General features: G+C 46.2%; 1 protein-coding gene across 1 annotated transcript in view; it reads left to right on the forward strand.

The window, feature by feature from the left end:
- Positions 1–14,765, forward strand: part of USP18 (ubiquitin specific peptidase 18) — a 31,631-nt gene extending 16,866 nt beyond the window's left edge. The window contains exons 3-11 of the mRNA XM_004710462.2: positions 89–185; positions 1,675–1,820; positions 4,781–4,860; positions 5,107–5,253; positions 6,174–6,269; positions 6,900–7,067; positions 10,164–10,295; positions 11,639–11,688; positions 14,157–14,765. Coding sequence (XP_004710519.1) covers positions 89–185; positions 1,675–1,820; positions 4,781–4,860; positions 5,107–5,253; positions 6,174–6,269; positions 6,900–7,067; positions 10,164–10,295; positions 11,639–11,688; positions 14,157–14,202 — 962 coding nt within the window. The 3' untranslated portion in view covers positions 14,203–14,765. The remainder of the gene's footprint in view (positions 1–88; positions 186–1,674; positions 1,821–4,780; positions 4,861–5,106; positions 5,254–6,173; positions 6,270–6,899; positions 7,068–10,163; positions 10,296–11,638; positions 11,689–14,156) is intronic.
- The last annotated feature ends 1,526 nt before the right edge of the window (positions 14,766–16,291 follow it).

Here is a 16,291-nt window from a genome sequence, read left to right on the forward strand (position 1 = left end):
GGACTTCCACTAAACAAATGCTTGGTTTTTGTACAGCTTCTTGGCTTGGCCCTGCCTGCAGAACTTTTTTTTTCTCTTCCCTCTCTAGGCTTGGTTGGTTTACATAACCTCGGACAGACTTGCTGCCTCAACTCCCTGATTCAGCTATTCATAATGAACGTGAACTTCACCAAGATACTGAAGAAGTAAGACTGTTTTTGAGGCTAGGAAACATATATGAGTTTACATGTTCAAATCGTAAATTATCCACAGTGACTTGTATTTGTCAAGGTCTTCTTTCGAAACCTGCCAGAGAAGAGTCTGTGCTGACTCCTGACTATGCGGTAGAATCACCTAAGGAGTTAAAAAGCCAGCAAGCAAACAAATGAACAACCAAGTCTCTTGTCAGCCCAGCCCCCCACCAGATATTTGGTATCTTTCTCATTTGACCACTCTCAGTTGGTTTGGGTGGGAGCCAGGCGTTGGTAGTTTTTGCTCCCCTGCGGATCCCCCTCCCCCACTGTGATTATAAGGTGCCATCAAGATTGACAGTGTTTGAGCTAGGAGATACAAAGGGTTAATGTGTTGGAGGGTCAGAAGACAGGCCTCGCAATCATCTTGAGACTAGTTAAGACGGGAGACCCAGGTTTGGGGAGTGGGTACCCTCCCTCTCCGAGAAGGCTCACAAAGATGATGATAACTTTCCAAAAAAGGAATAAATCAACCATCAGCAATGTAATGGAGCACAGCTCTTCCCTGGCACGAAGTGTCACCGTGAGTGAGAACTGAAAACTGGGTTTGGTTGAAAAGGAGCTGGGACGAGGTCACTGTTGGAGGATAAGTCAATGGTAGGTCTGTGACCCTCTCTATTGATTCTCTCTCTCTCTATCTCACACACACACACACACACACACACACACCACGCTTGTGCACACTTTTCTTACTACTCATTCTTTTAGGGCCTGCACATTCTCCTTTTCCCACTCCATTGACATGGAAACCGAGAGATGCTTATAATTAATGAATCTTTGCCAAAAGACCGTCTTTCTAACTCTGTGTTTGCCTGTACGTTTTGCTGCTTGGCTCAATCCCTCTCCCGTTCATTTTAATGTGACCATCGGGCAGGGTGGGAAGAGGTAAGGTGCCTCTCTCCTCGCCAAAACCTATTTAAAACCACTCACTCCTCATTCTTTCTCTCTTGTTTCAGTTCTGTCGTTTTGGCTCTTAAATTTGAACTAATTTGGGGGTGTGGTGTGAGGCAGGGGTGCAACTTCATCATCTTGCATGTGGACATCCATTGGTTCCAGCACAGCAATTCACCCACACAGTTGTTCTCAACCTTGGCAGTGCCCACTAGAATCAGCTGAGGAATGTGATCATTCTGATAACTGGGCCCCATGCCTAGGAATTCTGATTTATCTCCTCTGGGGAATGATCCGGGCATGGGGATTTTAAAACTCTGCCCACGGGTCTAAGGGGGTTCTGGCTTTAATACATTTCTTTTCATTGGCAAAACTCTATCTAACAACACATGGCATTTGACACATCCATTCCAATGGCACACATTCTGTTCATCGTGTTGTATAACCACCATGGCTAGCCATTTCAAAATTTCTCCATCACCTTTCACCCCAAAGCTAGCGATTTCCTCTTCCGCTTGACCCACCCATGGTAACCACTGTTTTCATTTGTCAGGATAACGGTGCCCAGGGAAGTCGAGGCACAGAAGAGAAGTCTGCCCTGCCAGTTGCTGTTGCTGTTGGAGAAGATGCAGGACAGCCGCAGGAAAGCCGTGCAGCCCCTGCAGCTCGCCTACTGCCTCCACGAATACAAAGTGCCCTGTAAGCCGGGCCCATGCGCTCCCAGGGCCAGGGGCTTGAGCGAACGTGCAGAGAGGAGGGCAGGGGGTTGTTCACGGGCAGGAAGTAAATCAGAGGACATTAGGTAGACTGTGGACTTCTGTATTGGAGGGCATTTGTGTAAATCTGGGGGGTGGGGGGGAAGTGACAAGTCTCACATTTTTCCAAGGTGCAGAATGGATGCTGTCTACCCACATACTATTCACATACCACATGTTGTTTGATTCTCAGTAGCGTGAGCAAGCCTGAAAATATTCTGAAAGACAGTTCAGCCACATCTAAAGAATCCCAAGACAAACCGAATGAAGGAACAGAAAGGAGAAGCCATGCAGGACAAAAACGAATTTGTACATAGATGAGCTTATTATCATTGCCTTTACTTTGAGAGCTCATTTACTTATCACAGTCTAATTCATAAGTTCCCAAACTTATTTGGTCTACTGCCCACTTTTCAGAAAACAAACAAACAAAAACAAAAACAAAATTCAGCGCCCCTCCAGCAAGGAAAAACTTTTATACTATAGCCCATAACCCAGGATAAAGTGTAGATATCTGCTTTTCTGGATTGTTCCAGCACCACTTAGCAGGGAGGTGTGGCTCACTTTGGGAAATACGGATCTAATTTGACAACATTTTTATTATTCTCAGAAGAAACCCCACGGCTATTCCTTATCCTTTCTCTTGTTTCAATTCTGTCGGTTTAGTTCTTACATTTGAGTTAATTTGGGGGTGTGGTGTGAGGTAGGGGTCTAACTTTATCCTTTTGTGGGGGGCATCCATTTGTTCTAGCACAATTTGCTGAAAAGAATATTCTTTCCCATTGAATTATATAGGCACCCTTATTGAAAATAAATTGACCGTAAGCATAAGTGTTTATTTCTGGATTCCCAATTCTAGCTCATTGATGTTTATGTCTGTCTTTATGCCAGCACCAGGTTGTCTTGACAGATGTAGCTTTGTAGAAAAGGTTTGAAACCAGGAAGTGTGACTCCTCCAACTTTGTTTCCCCTTTTTCAGAATTGCTTTGTCTATTCTAGGCCCTTTGTATTTCCACATAAAGTGTAGAACCATCTTGTCAATTATGCAACAACAAAAAAAAGCTATCTGGGATTTTGATAGGATCACTGTGTGGATCCTTTTGAGGAGTATGTTATCTCTAAAAAATGCTGTGGAGGTACCATCATCTGATTTCCTGACTCAGGAGGAGAGAGAATCACCTTCATCAGCATCAGCTTGCTAAGGCCAAGTTCTCTGAGGCTGAGGTCAGACAGTGCCTTCGCCTTCCAACCTTCCCTCCCACACACTCTTTACTTCTCAGTTGGATTCAATAATTTGTTGCAATGGCCACATAGAATTCATAGACAATACAATTATGGGCTATACCAGGGAAGCTAACAGGTTACAATTCAGCACTAGAAATGCTTAGGGCACAGTTCTTTGGTCAGACCAGGCTCTTTCTAGCTGTGCCCTTAGGCAGGCCTCTCTCTAGCCCTTGGTCCTGTGGCCTAGTCCCTGCCCTGTTTGGGCAATGTTACAAAGCTCTTATACCACTGCTGATAAACGCCCAACAGGGAACTGTACTCCACCCCAAGCCTCAGCCTGAAGGCGCTAAGCATTCACTCAGTGGGTCAGCAACCTTAGCTTCCCAATTTAGTGCCTGGAGGGACCTCACTTGCAATGCAAGCCTCTTGCTGGAAGGCACTCAGTTTTACTCATCCATGGCCAGGGAGCCCCAAACAGGGTCTCAGCCTTTGGTTCTGCTGCTGCTGCTTCTCTGCCGTCCTGCTGGTACCACAGCGTTCTGTCCTTGGATCAAGGAGGTTCAATGTGCAGGGATGTTGGGGTCCAAAAGACGTGCTCCACTACTGGCCTTTCATTCTTGATCACACTGAGATTTCCACCCCTTTGGGCTGCAGAGATGGTTCATTAAAGAACTCAGCAGGATGGCAAAACCGACCAGTCCCCTTGTTAGATTTTCAATCCCAAATTAACACTGCTAATGATCACTCACAAGGGAAGCATATAATTATATCAGTAGCTTCCCTCGCCGTCTCTTATCCAGACCCACCAGACAAAGCTCTGTGGGTGGGAATTACAAAGACTGTGGCTAGGAGAGCTGCCGCATCACACATCACTGCAGCACACTATCTTAACAATATTAAACCTTAGGAACTATTAGCACCGTAGGTCCTTCCATTCAGCTATGTCTGTGATTCCTTTTGAAGAGTGCTGGAGCTTTCCTTGCGTATGTCTACTGCTTCTTTAATTGCCTTTATTCCTCAGTTTTTGATTTTTGATGCCATTGTCAATGGAATATCCTCTGCAAGCCAGTGCTAGTGTACAGAAGTGTGTAACGGGTGGGTGGGTTAGAGCTCCTTGTGCCCCTCTTAGCTATCATCTGCAGACACTGAGATAGTCTTTTCCTTTCTTATCCACCCAGACACTGTTTGTGAGTGACCCGGATTAGATATACGCATTGGGACAACTGCTAGACTCTAACAGCTAGAGTTGTAAGGAGGAGGCGGCTAACATCATGTACAAAAGGCAGGCAAACGAGTGGCTGGTTAAGATCAGAGTTAGAATAATGGATTAGTTCAATGCAGAAGAAATCCACTATTGGCTGTTGGTTCCATGTGGCTGGGCCCAGCCAGTGAGGCCAGTGGTGTTGGGTTGTAAGCAAAGGAGAAGGGACTTGTGGTGTGCAGTCCGAAGATACAAGTGTGTGGGATGGGAGCTCAGATGGTAAAAGGAGTCTCAAAGGACCAATACCAAGTGTGTTCTTCATGCTGGAGCTCTTAACATATAGTGGAAACTGAGCCCTGGTAGGGATGGAGAAGACCTAGTGACGATTGTACATTTGCATCTAGATGGCTAGGGCTTAGGAGTGGGGGAAGGGTGGCTGGGTGCTTCACTAATCGGCTGTGGTTTTTCTCTCTGGCCAGTATTTGTCCAGCACGATGCTGCTCAACTGTATCTCACAATGTGGAATCTGATTAAGAACCAAATCACCGATGCGGACTTGGTAAGAGACCAGAGAAGAGAGCTCAGAAGTTTAAGAGGCTGCTCATGTCATTCAATGCCATTCGTGTTTATGAAGTGGGGAGGGAGGATTAAAAGCGGTAGCCCCAGAAAATGCTTATTGCAGTCCCATAATAGTATGACTTTAAAATCTTTTTGCACCTTCATGGGCAGGAACCTGTGTTGTGGGTGCACCTCCAGGTTGGCAGCTGGGCTGTTTGTCTTACCTCCCCCTCTGCCCCTCTTGCAGGCAGAGAAGCTGCAGGCCATGTACATGATCCAGATGAGGGAGTCCTTGTTCTGTCTTGACTGTTCCATGGAGAGAAGCAGAAACAGTAACATGCTGACCCTCTCGCTATCTCTTTTTGGTGTTGACTCAAAGCCCCTGAAAACCCTGGTAAGAGTTTTCTCTTGGAGAATTTGTTCCCCTGCAACCCAATGTGGCCACCGCCCCTTTGCTTCTTTCAACTGACTTTGGCTTTTAAAAAGACTCCTGGGTTCAAAGCCCGTCAGCAGTGCCACGGAGGAAAGGCCTGGCCCTCCGTTTCAGTAAAGAGCAGAGTCCAGAAGACCGCATGGAGTCATTCTCCTCCGTAACCCATGGGGCACCCTGAGCCAGAATCAGCGTGGTAGCAGCAGTGGGCTTCTCATTTACATGGCTGTAGCTAAGTGCTCCTTTAATTTAGCAAGTATGTGTGTGTGCTTATATATATGCGTGTATGTGTGTATCTGGGATTAAAAAGTTACATGGAGAAATTCTGTTATATTCTCATTCCATTTTTCCATGGACTTTGTGAAGCGTGTGTGCGTGTGTGTGTGTGTGTGTGTGTGTGTGTACACATACATATACCATATATACTCGAATATAAGTCAACCTGAATACCAGCCGAGGCATCAAAAGTTACCACAAAAACTGCATAAAGAAGGTGCTGAAAAAACTTGGCTTATACCAGAGTATTTACAGGTATATTTCCTTCTGGTTCCCCCAACTGGCATGCTGTCAGTTTTGTATCAGATTGGCAGTTCAAACCCACCAGTAGCTCTATTGAAGAAAGATGAGGCTGTTTGCTTCCACAGAGATTTATGGTCTCAGACACCCTACATCGAGTCAGGAGGAGGCAGGCAGTGGTTTTTTAAAAAAAATTTCTTTCACCCATAAATACTTTTTTAGATCTCACCAAGCGCCGTGCGCCATGCCGCACTGGCCTGATGCTAAGGGGGGCAGTGGCGGGAACCGGAGCTTTCTTCGCCATCACAGAGGAGGAGGGAGGGTGGGTGGTACCTGGGATGGAGACCCCAACCCTGCTCTCGGCGCAGGAGGCGGCCCTGCGCTGTTTCTTCCAGCCCGCCGAGCTCGCCGACGGCTGCAGGTGCTTCTGCGAGCGCTGCGGGAAGAAGACCCGCTGGAGACAGGTACTCCTCGTGCCACCAGCTCCTTCCTCCGTCCGCTGTCCGCTGTCCGCTGTCCGCGCGGGCTCTCGGTCCTTCCCGAGCCGGGTGTCCCAGCCACTGCACGGGAGGAGGGGGGAGAAGAGGCTGAGGCCAGACCTCATCGCCGAAACCCACAGGCCGCGCGGACACTCGAGAAGGGGGGGCCGAGTTGACCCTGCGGGGGGCCACCCGTGTCCCCCAGGATGGTTGTGCTCCGCGGGGGTCCAATGGCTCACTTTTCTGGAAGGGCCTTTCTCCCGAGGCATCTCCGGGCGCCTTTTGATGCACAGCGGGGCTGTTTACGCCACCCAGGGATTTCCCGAAAGCGCGGCGAGCGTGTGCTTATTTATTGATTTTCGCGAGGCTTAAGACCATGCAGCACCCCCCTCCCCCGGGAGGTTGTTTGTGGCTTCAGTGGCTGGGGGGGCCTGTGGTCCGTCTGCTCGTTCTTGGGGGAGCACCGCACTGGCACAAAGGGCGGCCTGTTCAGCACTTCCAGTTGTCCCACCTCTCCGTTGCTCTCTCTTTGGGAAGAAGCGCTGTACCGCATTTCTGTGAACTTCCCCCTTCCCGGCCTCCGGGCTTCATCGCCACTGTGCCTTTGCTTTCCAGGCCTGGACGCTGAACTATTTGCCCCAAACCCTGACCATCCACCTCATGCGGTTCTCCATCAGGAACACGAAGACCGAAAAGGTTTACCACGCATTGCGATTCCCGCAGAGCCTGGATTTCACGCAGGTCCTTACGGCCGGGCAAGACCTCTGCAATGCGGAGGCCCAGGTGAGGTGTCCCAGCCTCTCAATTGGTCCTTGTGTGGAAGTCACTGCTCCTCAGCAGCGTGCCATGCCCAGACAGAGGCAAACTCCCCCACTGCTTGGTGCAGGATGCATAGAACCATACTCATACATTCAACAGACCTGACGTTTTAGGCAATATTTTAGCGATGGGAAGCTGTGTGTGCTCAGTAATTATGATGAGCTGTGTTATGATTTACTGTCTGGAGATGCCCCAGAGATTTTATGTCTGTGTGCTGGGTTTGCCCTTCCATGCCTTGTGGCACTAAGGGGAGGCAGCCCCTTCCTTCTGGGATAACGTTCGGTCCTTTCAAATACAAAGACAGACACAGTATTTTGGGTTCCAGGTAGAGTACTAGCTAAACTTTCTTTCTTTTTAAAATTATTATTAATTGGGATTTAATACACTTCTCATATCATTCCGTAGATCAATCACGTCAAGTAGAATTGTACAATTGCTACCAGTTTCCAAACATTCTTTTTCTACATGGACGCCTCGACATCATCTCTCTTTTACCTACCCTCCCCACTGCCTGCCCCATGATACCCCCTGCCCCCTGAAACCCATATTCTACTTGCTGTCCCTCTAGGTTCATCAATCCTGGGATTTATATACCAAAAACCAGAAAAGCATATACCACAACTTCAAGAGGGTGACCTTCAATGACATCACACCTCTGAGATACACCCCAATAAACTTTCTTATTAAAATAGACTGTGCCCACTTTGGGGTTAATGAGAAAATAGCTAGGTCATTGGGCCAAGCTAAGTCAGAGTTGAGTTGAATTTAGTTGTCTTGAGAACACATTTTACTTAATTATTTTTTCTCCATAGGTTTGAAATGCTATATTTAGAAAAGGCTATATTCCGATATGTGCCTAGGTCTGTTATGGGAATGTCTGTTCTATTTCATGGGCTGGCTTGTTGACTTCCAAGTCCTCATCTCTTGCCTAGACTTTTCTGAGCCCTAAGCCCACAGTACAAACACCCCCTTCCTTAGAGAATGTCAGTACACAGATTTTACATGGTTCCCAATGGAATACATTTTCTTCATTCTCAGGCTATTCCTTGGCCAACTGTTTCATATTTAACTTCATGCTATTACTATCTTCTTGATTTCCAAGCTAGAAATCTGGGGTGCTCCTTTAACTTCTTCTATTCCCACCACCCCATTCAACCAGCTAAGTACAGTTAGTGATTCCTATCCAGTGTTGCACGGAATCTGTCCCCTCCTTGCCAACATGATGAGGGTAGCACAGGCATTGAGAGCTTGAGCTCTGAAGCCAGGTCAGCCTGGATTTAAATCTTGCATCGTTTTGCCCTGGTGGTGCAGTGGTTCAATACTCAGCTGCTAGCTTAAACATTGGTCATTCAAACCCACCAGTGACTTGCTGGAGAAAGATGTGCAGGCTGTTTCCCTAAAATGATAGCCTTCGAAACCCAGTTCAACGCTGTCCCTAAGGGATCCCTCTGATTTGCAATCTTTTGAGCCGCAGAAGGATTGGTTGGATTAGTTTTGCTTATCGATTTGCCTTGGGAAAATTACCTTACTTCCCTGAGCTTAGATTTTGCCTCCATAAAACAGGATTTATCATGAATGCTACCTACATCATAGGGTGGTTTTCACAAATGAAAGAATTTATGTAAAGGATTTAGTTTAGACGCATAGCAAATGCTGTTAGGGAACTTTCTAGAATATGGAATGTTAGAATCAGAGATGCAGGAGAGACAAGATGAGAAATTCAACGATGGGAGATAGGCAACCTGAGAGGGGCCTCTCACTTGAGTGAAAAGGTCTTCCCTGAACAGACAAGCAGGGACTGATCAAGGAGTCAGTCTTCGGATATATTTGTGGCGTTTTGGCAAATTCCAGGAAGCAGGGTCATTTGCACGCAGATGGAAGATTACTGAACAAGATGTTTCTTCAGGTGTGTGTGTGTACGGTTTGCCCAAGAAGATCACTATAATGGCTGCTTCTGACCCTAATTATTCAAGCTCCTACCATTTCTTTCTTGAGGGACCCTAATTGTGTTAGTCCAGGTTGACTAGAGAAACAAACCCAGAGACACTCATATGTGTGTAAGAGAGAGCTTTATGTCAAAGAGCAATTGTATATTGAGAAAACATCGGAACCCAGTCCAGATGAAGTCCATAAGTCCAATATCAGCCCATATGTCTGATACTAGTCCACAAATTCCTCTTCAGACTCACGTAATACATGCAATGATGCTGAATGCAGGAAGATCACAGACCAGTGGGTGGAAACTCTTGTGGATCCAATGGTGGTGGAAGCATCTCAGCACTGGTGTGGGTCTCCAGCTCTCTGAGTGTCTTAACAGCAGGAAGGTGAAACAGAGAGCGTGTGGCCCACATTCAGGGAGAAAGAGAGGAAGTTCCCAGAATCCTCATGAGAAGGCCATGCCCACAAGGAGGTGCTAATCAGGCTGTGTGTGACCTGATTGACAGGCTAGACTTGACTCCTACACTTATTTATCAAGTTGACATGAAATCATGTAACTGCCACACTAATTTATCTCCGTGGCTTATTATTTAAGTGTGTTTCTAAAGCAAATCAGACCCTGAAGGCACTTACATGGATCTGCAAGACTCACAGGACAGACTTCCTTCCACTTTGGCCTCTGCAGCCTCAGCCCTTCCCTGCTTCAGGACGCTTCCATATGCTCTGCTTTGCTGAGGAACCTTTGCAAGTTCTCGGCCCACATGCAGGCATGCCCCTCCTCCCAGCCTCTCTGCCAAGGTCGTGTAGCCTTCAAGATCCACTCCAGCATTTCCTCTCTGGGGAGCCCAGCTCAGTCTTTCCTCAGCTGGTTGTTTTTCTCTTTTTTTTTTAGAGGAGTGGGGCATGTAGCAGGGAGAATGGAGTCTTCCCAAGTTTGCCGTTTAAATTTGCCCTTTAATTAGCTGCGAGGTCACTGAAGTCAAGTGCTTTCGAAGCCACCGCTGCCTGGCATTACAGTCGATGCTCAGCATGTGTGTAATGAAATAATGCCGCCTTACCCCAGGCTAGGGTGAGCAAGGGAGAGGGGTGGGGTGAGTCATGTTGTGCTTTGTCTCCTTCCAGCGGGAGGGCCAGTATGAGCTCTTTGCTGTGATTGCCCACACGGGGATGTCAGACTTTGGGCATTACTGTGCCTATATCCGGAATTCTGTGGACGGCGAATGGTTCTGCTTCAACGACTCCAGTGTCTGTCGGGTAAGAAACATCCATCTTGCCTTCTTGCCCTGGACTCTGGTCTGGGATTAGCCACCTCTAATCAATTCTGGGAGTCTCTGTTAGTCTGGGTAAACTAGAGAAACAAAATTCATAGACACTCATATTTTATAAGAGTTTTATATAAAGGGTAAGTGTACATTAAGAAAGCATCCCAACCCAGTGCTGTCCAAGCCCATAAGTCTGACATTAGCCCATATGTCTGATACCAATCTACAAAGTCCTCCTCAAACTCACAAAACACACACAATGACGCCGACTGCAGGAGGAAAGCTGAATCAGTGAGCGTGTAAGCATCTCAGTGCTGGCAGGGGGTCTCTGTGTGGCTTCTCCAGCACCCAGGGCTGCATCAGGGTAGGTCCATGTGGCTTCTCCTCGGGGATGTCTCTCAGGAAGTGAGCCTTGTCAGCTGAGGCAGAGAATTAGGTAAGGCAGCCGCATGCTGGTCTGACCATCGGAGAACAAGAAACAACACAGACGAGGCTCGCCGAGCCATTTATCTCTCTGCCTTTCAATTAATCCCACATGTGTTCATCAGCCAGGTTGGCACAATAAACCTTAACTAACACAGAGTCCTTGGGTGGTTAATGTGCCCAGCTGCTAACTCAAAATATGGAGGTTGGAGTCCACTCCGAGGTGTGATCACCCAGAGGTCAGAGTTGACTGCTGACCACTGGTTTATGGTTTAATACATTCTGAGCTCAGGACTGCATGGGTTCTTGATGTAAAGACACAATGTGATCTTGTTCTATGAGCGTGGGTCCTATGGTGGGTTTACAGCCTTTATCTACTTGGAAGTCTGCCCTTTGGTACCCAGTGGTATCAGAGCCCGCTTACCTCTGGGTTTAGGTTTTTGGTGTTGTAGGCTCAGTGCCCTTCATGCTCTATGGGAAACTTCTGAAAGCAAGAAGAGCTAGTAGTATGGAAGTTCGAGCTGTAGACCAGACCTAACCAAGTTTAAACAGCGAAGCAAGAGTAATAAAAGAACTTCATATACGTGGCATTTTATCATTACATGTTTCAGGGCTTTGGGAGTTCCTAGTTTGAGTTTAGGAGCCCTGGTAGTGTAGTGGTCATGCATTGGACTGCTAACTGCAAGGTCAGCAGTTCAAAGCCACCAGCCACTCTGGTAGAGAAATGGAGCTTTCTACTCTCTAAAGAGTTGCAATCTTGGAAACTCACAGGGGCAGTTCTACCCTGGCCTATAGGGCCACTCTGAGTTGGAGTCAGCTCGAAGGCAGTGAGTGAGAGGGTGCGTTTGTCTGGAAGAGCGAGAGGCAAATGGTTGGCTGGCTACTGGACTTCATCTGCTTATGTCCTTTCAGGTGACCTGGGAGGACATCCAGTGTACCTATGGGGATCATCACTACCGCTGGTAAGAGGAGTGTCTGGGTGGCAGCAATCTGCTGAACTTGGGGCTGCTCAAGATCGTTGACACTCTCATGGGTCCAGTTATCACTTACCTGCTGATGACTCTCCAGTGACTAACTTCAGCTTCATCTTTCAACATCCGTCCCTTTTTGAACAGTTTAGACTCCCCAAGTAGCACATCCTCCACCACCCTTCTTTGACTTTGCGCGTACAGTTCCTGGCATGATTTGCATCTAGTCAAACTCCTACTCATGCTTCAATACGCCTCTGCTCTTGGCTTTTCCTTACTCTGCAAAGCTTTCAGCAACCTGCCCAGGCAGCGTTAGATTTGTAGGAATTTTTTTGGTGGTGGTTGGGGTGTGTGTGTGTGTGTTCTGGATTCACTGCATTTTGAGCATACCTCCTTTTCCAACAAGGATCCCATTGTATTATAATTACTTGCTTACCAAACTTTCTTTAACTTGAGACCATGAGCTCTGGGACGGCTACACCAAACCATGGTTCTGATGAGTAAAGACTGTAGGGCAGAGTCGAACTGTCATACAGGGGTTTCAAGGGTCATCTTTACCGAAGCAGACAGTCACACCTTTTCCCTTTAGCGTGGCTGATGGGTTTGAACTGGTGACCTTTCGGTTAGCAGATGAGCACTTTTAACCAAAGCTACTTTTGGAGGGGGCAAGGATCAGATTGTGCTTTGTTTTTCTATCCCCCTTGCCCGGTACAGGAGCCCCGGTAGTGCAGTGGTTACTTATTGAGCTGCTATCCGTATGGTCAGCAATTTGAAACCACCAGCAGGTCCATGGGAGAAAGACTTGCTTTCTACTCCCGTACACAGTTACAGTCTCAGAAACCCACAGGCGGTCACCTGGTCAGCACTGACTCGATGGCAGTGAGTTTGGTTTTGGTTTTGCCTGGTCCTACAGTGGCTTCCATCTCTCACTCACTGTCACTCAGTTAGGATGGCTCAGAGGGACTCTATACGACACTGTAGAATTAGGTGACCAGATTTTAATATTGGTAAAGCAGGGCACCATTGATAAAACTCATATCCTGGCGAAATAGCCACATGGCAGCCCAAAACCGCATACCCTAGCTTGTCGTGCATTCTTTCCAAAAATTGGTACTTTTTAAAAATGCCGCGGGACACGGGAAAAATTGTTAAAAATCAGGACTGTCCCGCCAAAAGCGGGGCGTCTGGTCACCTTAGTGTAGAACTGCCCCTGAGAGTTTCTGGAACTGCAAATCTTTACAGGAATAGAAAGCTTCATTTTTCTCCCTTGGAGCAGTTGTTGGTTTCAAACTACCAACCTTTTGGTTACATTTATTAAGTACTTATTGCATTAAAAAAAAACACCGTAACTACAGAGGGGAAGTGGACAATGGTGGTTCAGTGGTAGGGTTTCCACCTTCCTGGGCGGAGACCTGGGTTTGTTTCCCAGTTAATGCACTCAGGAGCTGCCACCAGTCACCAGCTATCAGTGAAAGTGTGTGTGTTGCTACGATGTTGAAGAGGTTTCAGGGAACTTCTTGCAAAAACAGACTAGGAAGCATGACCATCTACATGTGATACTTAGCCATGATCACAGCAGACCAAGCCACAAGTCCCCAAGGAGACAGTGCAGGGCATCCCGTTGTACCTATAACTGTCCCAAATCAGTGGCCACGTGACGGCAGCTAACCACAACAACAACAGAGGGGTGCTTAGAGAGAAAAACCTAGATGAAGTTAAAGCAAAGAGGACTTTTTCTAATTTTCTGTTGAAATTTTGGGACAGAGGTGATTGTATCCCAAAAGGAATATTCAAGCTGATTTTCAGTTGCAAAAGAGGCCTGATAATTTTCAGAATAACGAATTACGTTTTATATGAAATCCTTTTCTAACATTCCACATATCCTTTCTCTTCGGTTTCTTTCAAGCATCTCTCTTAGAGACTCAGGTTTTGTCATTTCCTGGTTGTTAGTTTTTCCTCCATGATTTTGATCAGGGCCGAAAGCTAAAAAATGTGTGTAAGGAATGTTTCTTCATTTTCAAAAACGACGATTGCAGACCAATACTTTGAGTGTACAAATGACACCCAGTGTGAGCCGTGGTTTTGAACTCCAGACTCCAGATAACAAGAGCTGACATTTGTGTCTCCTTTAGGTTTTCTTGTAACTACTGTCCCTGTAGCCTAAGAGAACCCGTAGATAATATGTCAAATAAAGTGCCTGGCTGTGTTCTGATAAGGTTTCATTGACAAAAACAGGTGGCAGGCCACATGGACCCATACATTGGCCCTCCCTAGTTTAGATGGAAACTCACAGAAATGCAAGGATCCTTTTCTCAGAGTCCTCTCTCAAATGATGGAGGTGTGAAGACTTGACACAGCAACCTAGAAGTTGCTGATGCTGGTGCTACCAGGGATCGGCGCGGCATTTGGCTAGAAATGCTTCACGTCTGCTAAGGCTGATGGCTATCTCTTCCTCTTTCTAGGAGAGAAATGGCCTATCTTCTGGTCTACATGAAGAGGCAGTCCTAGTGGATGTGTTCTAAACCTAGAGACAAATGGCATCTGCCTTTTCTAGCTGTCTCTGGATCTGATGATTCACCTAGGGACTTTTGCAATGAGGAGAAGCATATATTTCATTCTGTATTATTAAACTTTATTTATAACCTGGGGTTAATTATAAAAATATTTAATAACGAAAATGGCACAGGTCCTGATCAGTTGGAATGGGTGCCCATACCAGTGGACCCTGGCCTCCTGGCTGGAGCTGAGTCCTGGATGCACCTTGCTGTGCACAGTGTTAACTCTTTAGTTGGGAGATTCTGGAGTCCAAGTGCTCCCAGGGGAGGAGAGACCAGGCCAGCACCGAGGAGGCATTTGGGTGGCAGGGGGCAGTGGTATTTCAATATTTTGCAACTGATGTGCCCATTTTATGAGTACTGGATGAATATCAACCCTGTTTCTAATTTAATAATTTCAGAACCTACATTTCTTAAAATGCAATTATTGTTATTGCTATTCAGTTATTCAGCAAATATTTTTTCTCCGTGTGACTATACTAGACTCAATGATGAATAAAGCTCTTGCATTCAAAAGAAGCATTCTGTTTAATTGAGGTGATTAAGTAAACACAGAGGGTTTGTGAAATCACTGTTTTTGAGGATTGGGGAGGGCAGTGGGAGAAACATTCAGAAAGAAGGTTAGAGTAAAGGACAATCCATATTTGGAGAAGAACAAAATCCAAGACATGGTTGGAAAAGACAAGGCCTAAAGGCCTTCACCATCTGGCTTCCATTGACATAAGGATGCCAGTAGTGAGGGATATGGATAGTGGGGCTCGGAATGTAGAGGGTCTTGAACTGGGCTAAGAAGTTTGAATCTAATTTGCTAAGCCACAAGGAACTATTGGAAGGGTTTGAAGAGGGGGGCATCCCCTGAAAATAAGACCTACTTACAGTTTTGCCTCTCACTGAAATATAAGACATTCCCTGAAAATAAGACCTCCCTGAAAATAAGGCCCCCAGAAGCTACTGTAATTCTGAACTCTGGACCATAGTGGCGGGTGCCGCCATGCAGCTCACTGTTGGCTGCAGCGCAGCTGAAGCAGGCAGGAAGTGTGAGGTCTCTTTTAATAAAACAATGAAACAATAAACAATAAATGTGTACTGTATTCTTCATGGAAAGATAAGGCTTCCCCTGAAAATAAGACCTAGCACCTCTTTGGGAGCAAAACTTAATATAAGACACTGTCTTATTTTTTGGGAAACAGGGTGGGTCTTACCTGCCAAACCACTAAGCATCCTTATCCTGCCAAGCTGGCACAAAACCAGAACTACTAAAATGTGCTCCAGGGACTTTTCCCTCTTGATAACATGTCCAAAATACAAGAGACATAGTCTCTCCATTCTCACTTCTAAGGAGCATCCCAGCTGTACGGACAAGACAGATTTGCTCATTTCATATTTCTGGCCCTTTAAAGTATATTCAGTATTTTTGCCAATACCATAATCCAAATGTATCAATTCTTTTCTGATCTTACTTATTCATTGTCTAGCTTTTACATATGTATGATGAAGTTGAAAATACTATGGCTTGGGTCCTTGAAGTAACAAAGAGGTTTATTGAAGCCGATTTGCCCAGTGCAATAAATACGTCACTTGATTTATTGACTGCTGTTTTCAGGTGTGTTGATTGTGAATCCAAATAAATCTAAATTCTCGACAACGTCATTCTTTTCTCCCTTTATAGTGATGCTGTCTTTTCATCCACTTCTCAAGACTTTTGTTTTCTTTACATTGAGTTGTAATCCATACTGAGAGCTGTAGTGTTTGATCTGCAGGCATGAGTGCTTCAGTTTGTCCAGTAGCATTGATAAAATCTATTGCTGTTTCATGAAAAAAGCTGACGGTGCCCGGCTATTAAAAGATATAGTGTCTCGGGTTTTCAAGGCTTGAAGTTCAACAAGTGGCCATCTAGCATGGAAGCAACACAGCCAACATGGAAAAAAATCACACCAGCCTGTGTGAGCACGAGGTGTTGATGGGATCGGGCATCAGGCATCAGAAGACCCAAAGCAAACAATTATATTGATGAAAATGATGGGAGTTGGAGTGGAGACCCA

This window comes from Echinops telfairi, unplaced genomic scaffold (genome assembly GCF_000313985.2).
Source record: "Echinops telfairi isolate 266 unplaced genomic scaffold, ASM31398v2 ScPeMD7_6273;HRSCAF=7185, whole genome shotgun sequence".
In the NCBI taxonomy this organism is placed as follows: Eukaryota; Metazoa; Chordata; class Mammalia; order Afrosoricida; family Tenrecidae; genus Echinops; species Echinops telfairi.